This window comes from Poecilia mexicana, unplaced genomic scaffold (assembly GCF_051168715.1).
Source record: "Poecilia mexicana isolate PSO_F unplaced genomic scaffold, ASM5116871v1 scaffold_2, whole genome shotgun sequence".
Taxonomy (NCBI): domain Eukaryota; kingdom Metazoa; phylum Chordata; class Actinopteri; order Cyprinodontiformes; family Poeciliidae; genus Poecilia; species Poecilia mexicana.
Genome location: NW_028263371.1, coordinates 34,665,406 through 34,682,375, shown reverse-complemented (window position 1 = coordinate 34,682,375; position 16,970 = coordinate 34,665,406). Strand labels below are relative to the sequence as shown.

Here is a 16,970-nt window from a genome sequence, read left to right as displayed (position 1 = left end):
CACAAACAGAGCAACACAGAGGAGGCTAGCAGTGGCACGGAAACAATAATAGATATAATATATCCAGTCTATAAATATTAGGGCTGCAATTAATGATTATTTTGGTTACCGGTTATTCTATCAATTATTCTTATGATTAATCAATTAATCAGATTTTAAAAATGGCACATAGTGCAGATTCTTCAGTTAACCACTTTAGCTTGTTTTACACAACATTAGATTATTACGTCAAAAGATACAAATAAGCAAATAATCCAGTTAGTTTTCTCAATAATAAAATAGAAATTGTAGAGCCTAAAATGCATTGACAGCATTCCTTTAGTGAACAGGATGATAAAACATACTGTCTATTAATCTGTTTCTTTTTTGATAATTTAATAACAAAATGTGCTTAATGATTTTTGTTGTTGTTGTTCACAAAAAGAAGATTTTTCATCTTTAATACAAAATGTAAATACTTTTCTACAGTTTTGACTTTCTGCTTGTTTCAAGAAGCGGCCATTTTTAGAGTTTCTGTATTCTAGCTAACAATTAATCGATTAATACATTTGTTGACAATTATTTCAGAAATCAATTAATCACAATTTGAATAATTGTTTCATCCTAAGAAATGTACATCTGTAAAGTCTTGCATGCATTTCTATTTAGCACCCTGAGTCAATGATTTCTAGAACCTGTTTTCTCTTCCTGTCCCTGCTGAAGTGAATCAGCCCCCTGCATGATGCTGCCACCACCATGTTTTGCAATGGGAATTGTTTTTTCAGGATCATGTGCAAGGTCAGTGTTCTCCACTTTTCATGTTAACCAAAAAGTTCAGCTTTGGTCTAATTTGAGAAGCAGGTCACAAAGAGCTAACAGCAGGTTTAGTTTGGCTGCTGCTCCAGACTTCTAGTGACTGGAGCAACAAATTGTGATGAAATGTGATGGACATTAGTCCTTCTCTGATCTTCAGTGCAGCACTGTAAAGCTGTGTGTGTAAAAGTGGAACAATGCCCAAGTGATGAGCTCAGCAAAGGAACTTGAAAAGCTAAAGTTTCCAGACTGAGGAGAGCCGGTTCTGATCGGAGAAAAAAAATCCACTGTGAGGCTCACTGAGCTGTCCGTCCTCAGGCGGTCTTTGTCAGCTTTAGTTTTTCCTGGGTGGGCCGTTGTTGTTCTGCCTGGATGTGTCTGTGCCTGTTGGTTCAGAATCCTCTGCATGCTGGTTATGTGTGAGTCAGGGTTAATAAGAGGTCTGTGTTGGTTACTCCAGCAGCCAGCTGCCCCTCTTTACACCGACACACCACGATGAAAAACAATGTTTTCTTACACCTTTTGCTCGGATATAAGAGCTTACAGCTGAACTCAGCTGATGCCTTCTGTCTGTTTTATCATAAGTCCTGGAAATACCTGTTAATTCATCTCAATCAAGATGTTCTCACACAGGAGACATAAAGGTGAACCACATGTTTACATACAGTGTAAAAAAAACTGCCTGGCATTACATTAGATTACAGCTGGTTTGGTAATGTTCATTCAAATGATATCAGAATAATGAGAGATTTTTACTGAATTTAATTAAACATGCATTAAATTAAATTAAATTTAGTTTTATTTATGTTGCACCAGTTCACAACAAATGTTGTCTTGACACATTTTACAGAAAATTAAACAAGAAAAACTACAGTTAGGGACCACAGCCAAATATCTCAAATCTGCCCAAAAACACATCACTGCCTGAATTATTCCTCTCAGCTGGTCTGTGTTCAGCTGTTGAAGTCAGTCTTTGTCATTCTAATCAAAGTTATCCAAGCAACACTTCAGCAGCATTCCTGCCTCAGCAGCAGTTTGCCTGGCTGTGGGAGCAAATGTTCTGCCCTCCTTCAAACTTTCCTTGCTCCTCCCGCTGCGTCTCCAGCCATCGCTCTGCAGCTGCTCCTTCACTCGCTTCAGACTGGGAGTGAGGAGAGCACACTGCTGCTTGGATCTAACACCATCTTTTTTTTTTTTTTTATTCCAGCTCCAGTCTGTAACTTCAGCTTGTCTTTTTATCAGTTTGTGATCTTTAGCTTTGTGTTCACACGTGACAAAATGGGACATGAGAGGCTTCCTGCAGAAAGGTTTTCAGTACTTTAAGGTAAGAGCAACTGTATATTGTAACAATGAGTTAGGTTTAAGCAACAATTTGCATTTTTTTCACATTGTGACTGAAGTGACACCATCTTCACATTCATTGCAACATGTTTAACATGAGAAGTCAGTCTGTAAATTAAAGAGGAGGTCAGCTGAATCAAGCAGATCACAGACTTTCCAACATTGTGGTTGTTGCAGTCGGGTCCTCCAAGCAGCTGCTGTGTCTGTCTCTCTGGATGAAGATGGAGCGCTCCACCCTGTGGGTCCTCCAGACTCTGCTGGTGCTCCTGTCCCCTGTGGGGTCTGCTCCCTGCCCCCGGCCCTGCTCCTGCCCTCAGCCTGCCGAGCTCCACTGCACGTTCCGCTCCCTCCTCACCGTCCCAGCAGCGGTACCCAAACACGTGAAGCGCATAAACTTGGGGTCAGTGGGTGTTTTTTTTTTTCCATCCATGGCCCTATCAGGATGTATTAAGAGTGTTTCAGGTTGATGTTTCCAGTGCAGGTTTGTTCAATTGTCCTCACAGGTTGTGTTGTTTCAGGTTCAACAGTATTCATGAAATAAGTGACACTTCACTGTCTGGGCTGGGGAAGCTGGAGCTGCTCATGGTCCATGGAAACAACATTCACTCTCTGCCTGATGGAGCCTTCAGGGACCTGGCATCACTTCAGGTACATCAATCAATCAATCAATCAATCAATCAATCAATCAATCAATCAATCAATCAATCAATCAATCAATCAATCAATCAGCACATCCATTAGAGGTGGACATGTATTGTATCGTTGAACATTTATCGTAATAAGCTTGAAATAAAAATTTTGATTTATCATTGTCAAAATAAATTCCAGTTGATGTTTGAAAATCCTGAAAACTGTTTTGTTGGGATTGTATCAAGTATCGACTCAAAGGTGCTGAACAGAAAAGCAGAAATTAAGAAAATGTTCATTTCACCAGTACCTGGTTCACAGAAAGCATCAGCAGTGCTTATGCAGGACTTTCTATGTTGGAAAAAAGATAAATGGGTGGAAGTCATAGTGTTTGCAGTATTTACCACTTTACCAAACAGGCATTCACTCATTCTAACACCAGTAAGCAGATCAGTGGGACTTTGGGTTGAGTGTCATTCATCAGTCTGGTTACAAAATGACTTTTCTGTCTCTTAGCCACCATCGCCCCAAAAAGTAAGTAGTGAAGTTACATTCAGAAGAAAAGAAATTCAATTTTAATAACTGAAAGTTTTAATAACTTTTAATAACCATTCTTCAATTTCTGAAAGACCATCATTTCACATTAAACCAGCTGATCTGTAAAGTGGAATGATTACAGATTTAAAATTTTGCAAAAATTTCCTTCATACTTACTTCCTGTATTTTTCAAAGTTTTTACTCATAACTTGGTTTATGGACTAAACTGCATTGATTCCTTCATACATGTGGACTAGCTGCGCTTTAACATACAGATGGTCTGAATTTTACTTCAGTGGCGCCATTAGAAATATTTTAGCCGAGTTAAAACACTGACATGTCCAATACTTTCCCATTTATTATTATTTATGTTGGGTTTATGTTGCATCAAGTATTTCTGAAACATAAGATTAGAAATATTTTTTATCACTCATTCAAAAACATTATTGAGGTTCTTGTTTTAATTTGCATGTAATTGTCTTGATAATCTGGTTAATATTGGAACTTTTCTGTTATACTTGTTGGTTCAGATGCTGAAGATGAGCTACAACAAGCTGAAGGAAATCAACAGGCACACTCTGCAGGGGCTGTGGTCTGTGGCCAGGCTGCACTTGGATCACAACCAGATAGAACTCATCCATCCAGACGCTTTCCAGGGACTCACTTCCTTACGTTTTCTGCAGCTGGAGGGAAACCAGCTTCAACAACTGCATCCTGCCACCTTCACCACCTTCACTCTGATGGGCCAGTTCTACATCTCTACCGTGCGACACCTCTACCTATCTGACAATTCACTCACATCCCTCCCGTCACAGCTGGTGGAGACCATGCCACAGCTTGAGAACCTGTACTTCCATGGGAACCCCTGGACCTGTGACTGCAGCATGAGTTGGTTGCATGACTGGGAAAAAACTTCACCAGGTCAGATTGTAATTATTCTTGTTATTCTTTCACACCTGATAGTCCAGTAGAGTCTATTTGATTGGGGACTAAGACTGCAACACTTGTTACATTTTCATCTTGTGTTCGCTTTTTCACACTGCACTGTGTCAAACAATCCAAACTCTTTGAAGACCCTAATCACACCCTCACCTGAGGAGGCGCTCCACCGAGAACTACTGAAGGAAACAACATGAAAACTCTGAAGACACTGAGCACAACTTCCTCCTTCGCTCCTTAGCAGATGTAAACAAAATGGAGTGGCGTCAGATTTTAGTGTCTGTTGGATTTCTCCTTTGCTTTTGGTAAAAAACCACAAGCCATTTGTCCAGTTAGACTCATGTTGATTTTTGTTGTCTTTAACCAGAATGCTGTGTGCTACATTTTGGTTCCTTCTTTTGGCACAGTCTCTGGTCCGCTTGGTGTTCACATTCAAACTGCACTAGATTTCACTTCAGACCTAGAGAATGACATCTAGATTTGTAGGTGAACCAGAGTTTGCTTCTTTGGTCAGAGTTTGATTTCACATTCATAAACAAACCAAGTTTTATAGCGAAACAAAGAAGAGTTCAATTAGGCAGGGCTGCTGTGAATGCACCTTATTCGTGTTATTTTTATAATTCCATGTTAACTCTATGTTAACTCTGTTCTTCTGTTTTCTGCTCTAGGAGTTCTGAAATGTAAAAAGGACAGAGCCCTTCCAGGTGGCCAGCTGTGTCCAATGTGTTCTTCTCCCATACAAGTGAAGGAAAATGAACTCCAAGCTGCTCATCCTCTGGTTTGCAGTAGCCCAGTCATCAGCTTCCTTCATAGAACTACATCACTAGAAGATTCTGAGAGTGAGACACTGACCTCAGAGGACTTTAAGGAGCCCATTGGTAACATATCCCTTGGCCTCTCTGATGAGCATGGGAATGAGATAGATCTGGAATGCAGTGCTCACAAGCTAAAAGAACTTGCTAAGGTAAGCTGGGAGCAGGTCAACCAGCTTCAGCTGGTCGCAAACATCACCTTGTCAGTAGACCTTCAGTGCTCTGTTGACAGGGAAAAATACGAGCAGCTGTGGAGACTGATTGCATACTACAGCAACATTCCAGCCCATTTAAAACAAGGAGTCACTCCAAGCCACGATCTGTACCCAGCACATGTATATAACCAGGACTCTGTGCAGGATGCCCAGTACTACACAGGTCTTAAAGTCAAAGTGTTGGCCCAGCCTGGATGGCTGATGCAACCAAGCATAGAACTACAACTGAACCGGCCTCAGTCATCAACCAGCATGGTAAAGTTAATCCTAAGGATGAACCTTTCAGAGACAGTGGACATTGAACTTCAGCAAAGACTCCGGAGGAACTGGGTCATGATCGAGTCAACAAACAGAACACAGAAAGCTATGAGTGTTATCCTTGGAAGTTCAAATGAAATGACCTGTAACGTGTACAGTTCTGACCCGCCAGTAATTCAGTGGATGCTGCCAGACGGTTCCAAACTGAACAGCCCATTTAGGAGTCCTGACAACAGGGTTTCAGTTTCCAGAGACGGAAGGTTGAGAATTAAAGCCGTAACTCACAGAGACACTGGAGCTTACTACTGCATCGCCAAGGTTCAAGGAGATTTTGCAGTGCTTTCCTTCTATCTCACTGTCCAGGAATCCTCTAGTCCCCCCACAGGGGAGGACACATCAATTACATCAATAGAGGAATTTGCAGGAAACTCCATTTCTCTGGACTGTACAGCATCCGGTTCCCCTGATGCCGAAATAAACTGGATTCTACCAAACAATAGAATAATTCATTTCCAAGCTAATTATTCCAAAGCACTGGTGACTTTTAATGGTACTCTTCAAATCCCAAAGACTCAGATATCAGATAGTGGTTATTACAAATGTGTAGCAATCAATCAACATGGTGTAGACACACTAGTGAAAAAAGTTAGTATAATTAGGTGGAATGGTCTAATTAGACCAATACGCAAGTTTCCCGCAAGGCCTCAGTCAGCCTCAGGGCTGAACACTCAAATCAAAGTCCCTACAGAGAATCCAGAAGAAGCATCAGGTGACAATGACGGGTCTACGATACGCCATCGCATCAGTAGTGTTAGACGTAAACTAGTCCCAGGAAGAAGAGGTATTCATCCATCTAGGAGCACCTGGCAGAGACAGCCTGTGCTGCGGAAACCAACAGGGTCTCACAATGGAAACCTGAAAGGTTTAGTAGAGAATAGAAGGAGGATTAATCTTTCTAAAAGTAAAATTGACCCAGAGAAATGGGCAGACATTTTAGCTAAGATTAGGGACAGGAATACTGTGACCTCACCTCCTGTTTCTTTCCCAACAAAGATGGAAGTAACAGAGCTGACGACACAGTCATGGGAAACTTCTGACGAGCCATCAGATGGTGTGACTGTACATGAGCGAGTGGGTCAGCATTATTCCATACGTCAGAGCCCTGAAAAACCTACAGAATACAGAACTCATGGTCAAGATAATCATGTGACACCTGAAAGCATCTCTGCACAAGATGCAACTCCTACCAGCAGACATGTTACTATAGAACCCCATCCAACAGAAATTGCATATACTACACAGCACCCAACCCATGACAGAGAGTTGAACCTAATCACAAGTTCAAACGGTGGGTTTTTCCTCCCCCAGACCACATCTGTTCCACCGCACACTATTACTGTCAGGCAGCCCAGTGCACACTCTGCAACCAGCAGCAGCACATTTTCTTTTCCAGAGAACCTAAGCACAAGTATTACTGCTGATAAGATCCAAACAGCTGATCAGTCTGAGGGGCTGCAGAGCAGAGAGAGTAGGAACAAACCAAATGATGTCACTAACTCCATAAATCACAGAGAAGACTTCTTTATGGAAAGTCAAATTAGTCCTTCAGCCAACCCAAATCACTCTGCAGCAAGTCAAGAAGGAAGTGGAAACTATCTGAGCGAGACTTCAACTCTGTCACAGTTTCAATCTCATGCAAAGGTCACAACGCTCAATGATTTGCATTCCGAAGTTGTTGTCACGACAGGGTCTCCAACGACTACCTTCTGTCTCCCTGGAAAAAGGAGGGTGAACTCTACAAGACGGCCAAAGTCACGCCTTCAGAAAGTCAACTCTCAAAGGAGGAATGGTGGCCGGAAGAGACGGCCAGACAGAAAGAAACAAAAGCTCCAAACACTTGGCAGCTTCATCACCACCACACCTGTAAAAACTCCCCTACCTACAGCCAAAACCTCTGCCTCTAAAATGTTAAACACAGAAAGAACAGGAATTGCAGTTCGTTTATATACCTCTGTTCCATTCACAGAGAGCCAAGTGGCATCATCAGACAGACTGAGTCATAAAGAAAGCACAGTCTTCAGGCAGAACCACGAGGTAATCAAAGAGCCTTCCTCACTACCAACCTCTTCTTTAGGAACAAAGGACAGCCAAAACAAATCATGGCAAAGCACTGCAGCTGCACCATCATTTCCAAGCGTTTCTCCAGGCTTTACTCATGGAAATACTACTTCTCACAGCACTGTGGAAAACTCAGACAGTGCGTATCCTACAGGGATTTCAGAGATTCTCCCATCAGTCCCTCAGCATAGGTTTGCAGACAGTCCTCCTCCACCTGGTGAGCATTTAGAGGACTGGCATGAAATAAGTTTTACAACAGAATCAACACCTCTGCTGCACTCTGAAAGTCCCTCATGGGGTTTTCAAAGTATGACAAAATTGCCAACAGACAACAAGAATCAGCAATTTGTCTATCAGGAGACTTTTACTGAGGAGGTTGAACAAATGCATTGGGAGAAGACTGGAATGGATTCTTCACTACAGCCTTCCTATTTTACCCAAACTGCTTCACCCATCCAGGGTGAAAGCAAGGCAGCCTCTGGAGAAACTTCCAAAGGATCTCTCTCAACTCCAAGGATGCTTTCTGAGGTCACCACCGAGACACTCACAACATTAGAAGATTTAAAGAGTGAAGAAATTGAGAAGAATCCTCTGAATGCTGGAACTGATTCTCCACATATGAGTAGTTTAAAAACAACACATGCCTCAGCTACCTCACCGTTGCCATATCATGTTAAACCATCCAGAGAGACTCCCTATCTCTCAAAACACAGACTTTCTCCTTTCATACCTCTTCTAATGTCTTTACCAACATCCATCACTCAAAATGCCACAGTCAGTACCAGCCAGGATACACAAATAAAACCCATCTCTACTACAACCATCCTGAGAAGATCATTTAACTTTCATCCTACAACATTTCCTCCCAATCACAAACCAATAAATACAATTCCAACCTCTCAGGCATCCACCTCTATACCAGTACCCACTGTGATCTCATCCCAAAAGACACTGTCACCAGTAACTCTGGATGTGTCCACACAGCATGGATCTGTTCAAAGAGGGAAGCCACGGATAAAAACTACCCATTCTCAGACCATTACTGTCAAAGTAGAAAAAGATGCTCAGCTTCCCTGTGAGACTGGAGGTCAGCCCATGCCTTTCCTGTCTTGGACAAAAGTTTCCAACGGTATGTAAGACTTGATCTAAAAACTCAGTTTTCTGTGCAGGTGAACTTTTTCTGCAGGCTCTTAAAGAAAAGATGGAAGATTTAATACAATTATACTGCACATGCTGCTGAAGCTAATATTTACAACACAACCATGTTTTCTCATTATGTGACATTAAAACAGAGAATATATTTCTGGTTTTATTCAGTTATGATTACCAACATTGTTTCTATTTGTTAATTCCAGAATGAGAAGAGATTTTGTTTTTATCACTTTCTTCAAACGCAAATATTCACACACACAACCTGATGCTGCCACCCCCATACTTTACATTTAAGACTGTGTTTTCAGACCTATAAGTTTTACCACTATTTCCTCCAAATGTAACAATGGGCTCTGGGAACAATTTTAGTTTAGTCAAACCAGAGAACACATGTTCAGTAATTCAGGTTTTTGTGAGAGAACATTTGCTAAATGTATTCACAAAAACAATAACATCTTACAAAGTATTTTTGGTCTAGTTTCTCATGCAAATGTTTTAGTAAACTTGAAATAATACAAAACTAACTTACAAGTAACTTTTATTGATGAAAAAGTACTACAGTAAAAATGTCTTGTTATTATCAGCTAATGGAACAAATATTCTCTCTTCAATATTAAGGAATTATTGACTTGAAAAAGCTCCTGTGTCTTGTTGAAAAGTTACTTGTAAGTTAGTTTTCTCTTATTTCAAGTGTTGTGAAGTGTACTAAGATATTTGCACTAGAAACTAAATCAAAAATGCAAAGTATGATTTAGTGTTTTTTGTGTTTATGTTCTATTTAGAAAAACAACATCTTCGGCTCTGAGTGGCGTTTCAGCCCATGTTGGTACAGGACTCGGTTCACAGATAATTACACTCTTCCACCAGCTTCAGCAGCAGTGATCGTGTATGTAAACCTCTGAAACCTAAAGTTTGATCTGTTTTAATTTCAGACAGACAGCAGAGAGGGTGGTGCCTGTTTTTATATAATATGTAAATATCTGTTTTCCTTTGTTTAGAACGTGACTGCTGTGTAGTTACATCAACAAGCTTTGAAAGTGAATAACTACACTTACATCATAATTTCAGACAGGCGAAAACTGCAAACTGTGGTGGAAAAACTTTAATGAGGGAAATCATGACTCAACATGTATTTTCCATGTGAAGAATACAGATGAAACATTCAGACTCTTCAAAGCATATGGCTGTCTGGGTCAGGAGGTTCTACTGGAATCCACTTATAATTGGATTAAACACACCTACAAATATTCTTTGTTTAAATGTCAAGTCCTGTGCAAACACCATCTGGATCTGTTGGAGGTTAATTCAGTATTATCTTGTTAAGCATGGATGAACCCTTACGGGCTTCAGATGAAATTCATACAAAACTTTTCTTTTTTTATTTTATCCTAGAGTATGTTGTCTCCTGTAGGGATTCCCTCTATTCCAGAAAGTATATCATGCATTCTGGCAGTTTATCTTGCTTTTAGTTCAAGTCGTGCACAGAATAGGTCAGAAGTTTCCATGCACCCATAACTAACAATTTGGTTTGCAAGTTGTAAATAACTGAAGTTGGTCTCTAATGGATTTAAAATCAATTCATAATTATAATATGTCAGCTGCGGTTCTGGAATATGAACTCATTGACCTCTTTTATTTTCACCCCAACTGAGACACTGAGGCCTGCAGACCTTTAGATGGTGGGTTCTCCTGAGACTTGCCAGAGTCACTGATGATGTATTGGAGTAATTTTGGAAGGAGTGAGGTTGCATTAGAGAGAAAGCTCAGTTATTTTGCACGCTGTGCCATGTTATCCCCATTTGCTTGCTCCTCACTGTGCTTCTTGAGAGTCCCAAAGTCTTAGAAACTGACTTGTCAGTGTGTTTGTCTCTCTTCTGTCTGGCACCTCTTTAGATCAGAGGAGAACCATTTCTTCGACTGCTTGGTAGGGATTCACAGATGAAACTTAAAATGAAACTCTCTCAAAAATCAGATAACTAAGTGCAAACTTCTAAGCTGTTCCTTACAGAGAACCTCTTTGAGGAAGAAGGGACATTTTAACTGTTCTTAATGGATAAAACAGAGTTCAGCTGAGACAAAGTCTGTGGTAATGGTTTTAAACCACTGACATAAACTCAAAGCTTTAAGAGCGTAATATCTCTTCTCTCCATCATAGCAGCATATTCTCTACCTCACCCTCCTCCTCTCCACCCACAATTCCCTCCTGACTCTTCATCCCTAATTTTCTTGCTTTGAACAGCCTAACTATTTCTTCCAGTGACCCTGGAACTAAATGCTAAACTAAGTAAATGGTCTCAGTCTCAAACACCAGCTTTTCAATGTGTTGTTTCAATGTTAAAAGCAGAAAGTGCTGCAGACCATCATTACATGGGCAGATGAGGGGAGTGGCCCCTGGATGTCAGGAGCAGATCATTTAGGCCTTGTGGGTTGGTGTGTGTGTGCAGTCTGGCAGAAGTAGGCACAGTCAGCTTAGTGAACAGTGTGTCTATAGTTGGGCAAACTGACCATTGGGAGTTTGCAGGTGTGGCCATTGTGATCCAGTTAGGCCCATAAATATTTGGACCTTTCCACCAATTTGGACAGGCAGACTGTCATATTAAAGTTAAGAATCTGCTCTTTTCACCTACAACCATTTAATACACATAATTTTAAAATGTCTCAGTAAACATCAAACGTGTGTGATATATATATATATATATATATATATATATATATATATATATATATATATATATATATATATATATATATATATATATATATATATATATATATATATATATATATATGTGCGTGTGTGTATGTGTAAGTTTACGTACCTAACTGGACTGTAATGGATTCCTAACTGGGTCATGGTGTACTTTGTCTTTTAGTCAAAGATGCAGTGAGTTGTTTCAAAATGTCCGAGTGGCTGCAAGATATTTAAATTAAAAGTACTTAATGTGTCATGATCCAAAATATTCCATTCTCTACAGAACTTTTCAGAGAAAGTAGCTTTACTTTCAGTAACCCAACCTATAGAAAATGGATTTATGATACATGTGTGGTAAACTCATTTTTCATCCTTGCATCATGCTAATGGTCTCACACTCTTGCATCACTTTTGTTCTGTGAGCAAATTTTGACACTAATCAGTCCTGAAGAAGATGCTCAGGTCAGATGAAATTCAACATTTTTTTTAGCTTACATGCAAAATCAAGGCTAAAAACAAAAATAATTAAAAGAAAGACATGAGAAATCCAGATTAAATGTAAAATTCAATGTATGGTAGAAAGCTAACACTGCACATCAACACTATCCTTACTGTGAAGCATGGTGGTAGCAGCTTATAATATTGAGGGGCTTTTCTTCAGCAAAGATATGTTAGAATGTCTAGTCAAAGTCCAGATCTAAATCCACCAAAGAACCTGTGGAAGTACTTGAAAATTGAGGTATATGGGTACTCTCCATCCAATCTAAACTGAGCTTGAGCTCTTTAATTAAGATGAATGTGCAAGAGTATTTAACTTTATGTTGGTCAATCAAAAAAAATGTTGAATTTGTGAGTGACAAAATGTAAAAACGCTCATGGATAAAGAATGCTTCTTCTCTGAGACAATTGTGTGCTTCTGTTTGTGTAGGAGCAAGTATCGCCAGGAACATGAAGGTGCAGAGGTTTGAGGTCCTCCATAATGGAACTTTAATCATAAGAAACTCACAGCTAACAGATGAGGGCCAGTATGTGTGCACCGTTCAGAACCAGTATGGTACAGACATGATGATGGCTAACCTTATAGTCATGTCTCATCATCCACGGGTTCTTCAACCTCGAGAGCGAGACATCCATGTGTATGAAGGAAGCAAGGTTGACCTGGAATGCAAAGTTGAAGGGGATCCTGTGCCTCGGGTTAAGTGGGTCCTCCCTAACTCAGTCCAGCTGATGCCGACCTCAACTTCTGTGCCATCTCAGTGGGAGGTGGCTGTAGATGATAGTGGAACTCTTCATATCAGCCGGGCTAGTTTTACTGACAATGGGATTTACAGGTGCACTGGCAGCAGTGCAGCTGGAGCTGATACCGTGTCAGTGCATCTTCATGTCTCTGCAATGCCCTCTTTGATTCAGCAGAGACTAGATGAGAACATGACTTTTCCAGAGGGCAGCGCTGCTTATATTGACTGCACTGCCACAAGAGCCTCTCAGCCAGTCATGCGTTGGATCACTCCTGATGGCACACAGCTCACTCCTTCCAGACTAAATCCTAAAGAGAACCTTATTGTCTTTCCAAACGGGACACTCCATATACAGAGAATGGACTTCAAGAATTCTGGGAGATATGTATGCAAAGCAAGTAATGGAGTAGCCTCAAGCAGCAGGACTGTGATGCTAAGTGTCAGAAGAAAGCTGTTGTCTGCTAAAGCCACAATTACATCTTCATCTCCCCAGAGAACAGATGTAATCTATGGAAGTAAGCTACTTCTGAACTGTGTAGCAACGGGTGAGCCAGAGCCTCGAATCATCTGGAGGACGCCCTCTAAGAAGCTAGTGGATAGTCAGTTCAGGTGGGCAAATGTAAAGGACAAGTTCTTCATAGTTATTATCATAGCAACTCTTAATGTCCTGAATATTAAAGGTTGTTTTAATGGTACCATTTAATTCTTTGTGCAGCTTTGAGTCTAGGATCAAAGTATTCCTTAATGGCAGCATAAGCATTCATTCTGTGACTGACAAGGATGGAGGTGACTACCTGTGTGTAGCCCGTAACAAGATGGGTGATGACTACGTTCAACTGCGGGTCAATGTCTTGACCAAACCAGCAACGATTGAGCAAAAACTCCAGAAATCCAGTCAGGAGGTGGTGCAAGGCCAAGACCTGAAAGTGGACTGTGTGGCATCTGGCCTCCCCAGCCCAGAGATTAGCTGGGCACTGCCAGATGGGACCATGGTCAACCCAATAAAGCAGAAAGCAGGAGTCCGTGTGGGACGCAGTCGCAGGTATGAGTCATTATTCTTTAGCTCCAGGGAAGTTCCTAATTTGCCTGCGTTTGCTTTGCTAAACCACATTCAAATGCTAACTAACTAAGTAATTTGTTTCATGAATCAAGCCTATTTTCAGCTAACAAACTCTGTCATCAAAGTGTAACATTATCCCCCTCTTCTCAAATTGTTTGTAGGTACGTGGTGTTTGACAATGGGACGCTGTACTTTAACGATGTTGGCCAGCCAGAGGAAGGTGATTACACTTGCTATGCACAGAACCAACTTGGCAGAGATGAGATGAAGGTGAGAGTCAAGGTGAAAGGTGGTACATCCCCACCACAAATCCAGGACAAAGGTCAAAAGACTGTCAGAGTGCTCTTCGGTGAGACAGTAACACTGCAGTGCAATGTCAAAGGTGACCCAGTACCTGTTGTCACTTGGATGTCTCCCAAAAATACACCAATTTCCAATGCAATAGACAGATACAAGGTGCTTAAAGATGGAACACTGGTTGTTCAAAAGGTTCAGCAATTTGATGAAGGTAATTACACATGTATGGCGAGGAACAGTGTTGGCCAAGACAACAAAGTTACCAGAGTAGAGGTTTTGGCAACTCCTCTAGTTATCAATGGCTTAAGAGGAACTTCAAATACCATCAAAGTTAATGCAGTTCAGGGAGAACGGAAACTGTTGGATTGTGTGACCGAGGGAACCCCTTCGCCTCGTATCATGTGGATCCTCCCAGGAAATGTAATACTTCCTGCTCCATACTACAGCAATCATATGACAGTTCATCAGAATGGTACTTTGGAAATACAATCAACTAAGAAGACCGACTCAGGACAGATGGTGTGTGTTGCTCGTTATGAAGGAGGGGAGGTTAGAATGTTGGTCAACTTGGATGTCAAAGAAATGGTTGGAAGTCCACAAATTGCTGCTCCCAAAAGAGAAAGCTTTTCCCTAAAAGTGGGGAATACAGTGACTCTAAATTGCTCGATTGATGGCTTGGAGTTAACTGATATAATGTGGACCTTACCCAGCGGCACTCCTCTGCAAGCTGGTGCTCGAATTTCAAAGTTTTTTCACCGACTTGATGGGTCTTTGATCATCAGCAACCCATCTGTTGCTGATGCTGGTATGTACCGCTGTGTGGGGCATACCTCTGCTGGGACTTTTGAGAGTACAGTCACCCTGTCCCCAGGAAGGAAGCCACAGATTCTGAACCGATACATCTCTCCTGTCAGCATCATGGATGGTGAAACACTTTTCCTTCATTGTCAAACAACTGGTGAGCCATTCAGACTTACATGGACCCTGCCCAGTGGAGTTGTTCTCAACAGGCTGCAGAAAGTTGGACGCTATTCGATATTGCGCAATGGGACAATTGTCATTCGACAAGCATCCGTCTATGATCGAGGACCCTATGTTTGCAGAGCTGCCAATGAATATGGCAGCTCCTTGCTTTCAGTCTCAGTAAATATCATTGCAAATCAACCCAGGATTACCAGTGGCCCTCCCTCTGTTACTTACGCCAAAAATGGAGTTGCTGTTCAGCTGAACTGTGTCGCCACTGGGCTCCCTAAAGTAGAGGTGGCTTGGGAAACACCTGATAAAACCCGCCTGGTTGTAAGTGCACAGCCACGCCTTTTTGGGAACAAGTATCTCCATCCACAAGGTTCCCTAATCATTCAGAATCCAACCCAACGAGATTCTGGTGTTTACCGATGCACTGCCAGGAATACTGCCGGTGTAGACTCTAAAACAACATTTCTGAATGTTTTCTAAAGAATTTTACTTTCAACCCATATCCAAGGCAATACTGTATGCCCAAGCAACTGCCTAATTAAAAGACATTATATCAGAACACAATTAAAGTTACTGTAAAAATTGTGAAATCACCATCCAATTAGCAAACAGTGACTCTTTAATCATGTTCTGACTTAGAGGCTTAAAGCTAACATCATGTGGACCCCACTTTCTTTGTTTGTACAATATTGTGAAAGATCTGTGTGTAAATACATAATTGCTCAGGTAATTTGGATACATAAAACCTATGTACGGGTTATGTTTTCTAGAGGAGTCACTAATGGTGGTCTTCATCATCTTTGTATCATATTTAACTTTCCCAATTTCACCATCGACCTTTTTAAATGGAAGTAAATTATTTAGAAGAAGATATATTGCTAAGTTGTTTTGTGTTAAGTCTGCCAAAAAGTAGAATTTCTGATGTATTTATTATAATTAAATGACAAAATCAGGTTGCTTTGCGAAAAGTCTGACCTGTTTTATTACATGCTCCTTGATGGCAGCATATCAAGTCACTTACATATCGCCCATTCATGGCGTTTAAATGTGGAAAGGTTTTGTAATAATCTTTCAAAAATCTATATACATTTTTATGAGTTGCACCTTGTTAGATATTTGTAGCTCTTGATAAAACACTGACACTCTGAGAATTGCCTGAAAACGTTTATGAATAATCTTAAATATTCACACAGACAAACAGTAAAAGGGTATATATCATTTTTAGTACATTTCATGATTATTACAATCAGAGGCCTCTGATTTCCATGTTAATTTCCATGTCAGAAATCAAGCAATATGTGATAAAAAGGAAAAGAAATAAAGAAAGCCAAATAAGAGAGCCAGCAATATAATGTTCTATTAATATGGTAAACATGGTGACAGTGAACTGAAGGAGCTGAAAGCCTCACAGTTTCTACAGTAGCGGACCTGTCAAAGTGTTGCCACCGTGAACACATCACAATGAATGTCTACACTTCATTTTCTCACAGCAACTTGTCATTTAGAAGTAAAAAGTACTTTTAAGCTAATGCTACATGTTGGAAGGGTCTTATTAAAGCAGTGATTAATTTTACTTAATAACGTGATGATGCCAGTCGACATGTTTTTATGATGCAAAAACAGTTTAAAATGACAACAGCAACAACAGGCTTAACTTAGAAACTTTAGTCTCACAAACACCTGAAACTTCCTGAACGGTTTGTTGTTTCTGACTTGACAATGTGGTGTTTGCTTTTCAAACTTTTGGAAGTCCTACCAAATTTATAAACAAACAAAAAGAAACTAATGAATTAGGTACAAAAATAACTCAAGAAAATATGTGTATGTATGAAAGAAAGTAACTCTTTCATTCTGTAGAGTGTTAGAGAAAAAAGTAATAAAATGTATTGCAGGATCCAAATGCAGGGAGGAGCCAAG

At 40.5% G+C, this 16,970-nt stretch overlaps 1 protein-coding gene across 1 annotated transcript in view; it reads left to right on the top strand.

Annotated features, from left to right (window-relative positions):
• The first annotated feature begins 1,878 nt into the window (after positions 1 to 1,878).
• mxra5a (matrix-remodelling associated 5a) overlaps positions 1,879 to 16,970 on the top strand; it is a 15,678-nt gene continuing 586 nt past the window's right edge. The window contains exons 1-8 of the mRNA XM_088015092.1: positions 1,879 to 2,116; positions 2,311 to 2,533; positions 2,652 to 2,781; positions 3,828 to 4,218; positions 4,905 to 8,768; positions 12,412 to 13,330; positions 13,437 to 13,763; positions 13,943 to 16,970. The exon at positions 13,943 to 16,970 is cut by the window's right edge and continues 586 nt beyond it. Coding sequence (XP_087871218.1) covers positions 2,349 to 2,533; positions 2,652 to 2,781; positions 3,828 to 4,218; positions 4,905 to 8,768; positions 12,412 to 13,330; positions 13,437 to 13,763; positions 13,943 to 15,533 — 7,407 coding nt within the window. The 5' untranslated portion in view covers positions 1,879 to 2,116; positions 2,311 to 2,348 and the 3' untranslated portion in view covers positions 15,534 to 16,970. The remainder of the gene's footprint in view (positions 2,117 to 2,310; positions 2,534 to 2,651; positions 2,782 to 3,827; positions 4,219 to 4,904; positions 8,769 to 12,411; positions 13,331 to 13,436; positions 13,764 to 13,942) is intronic.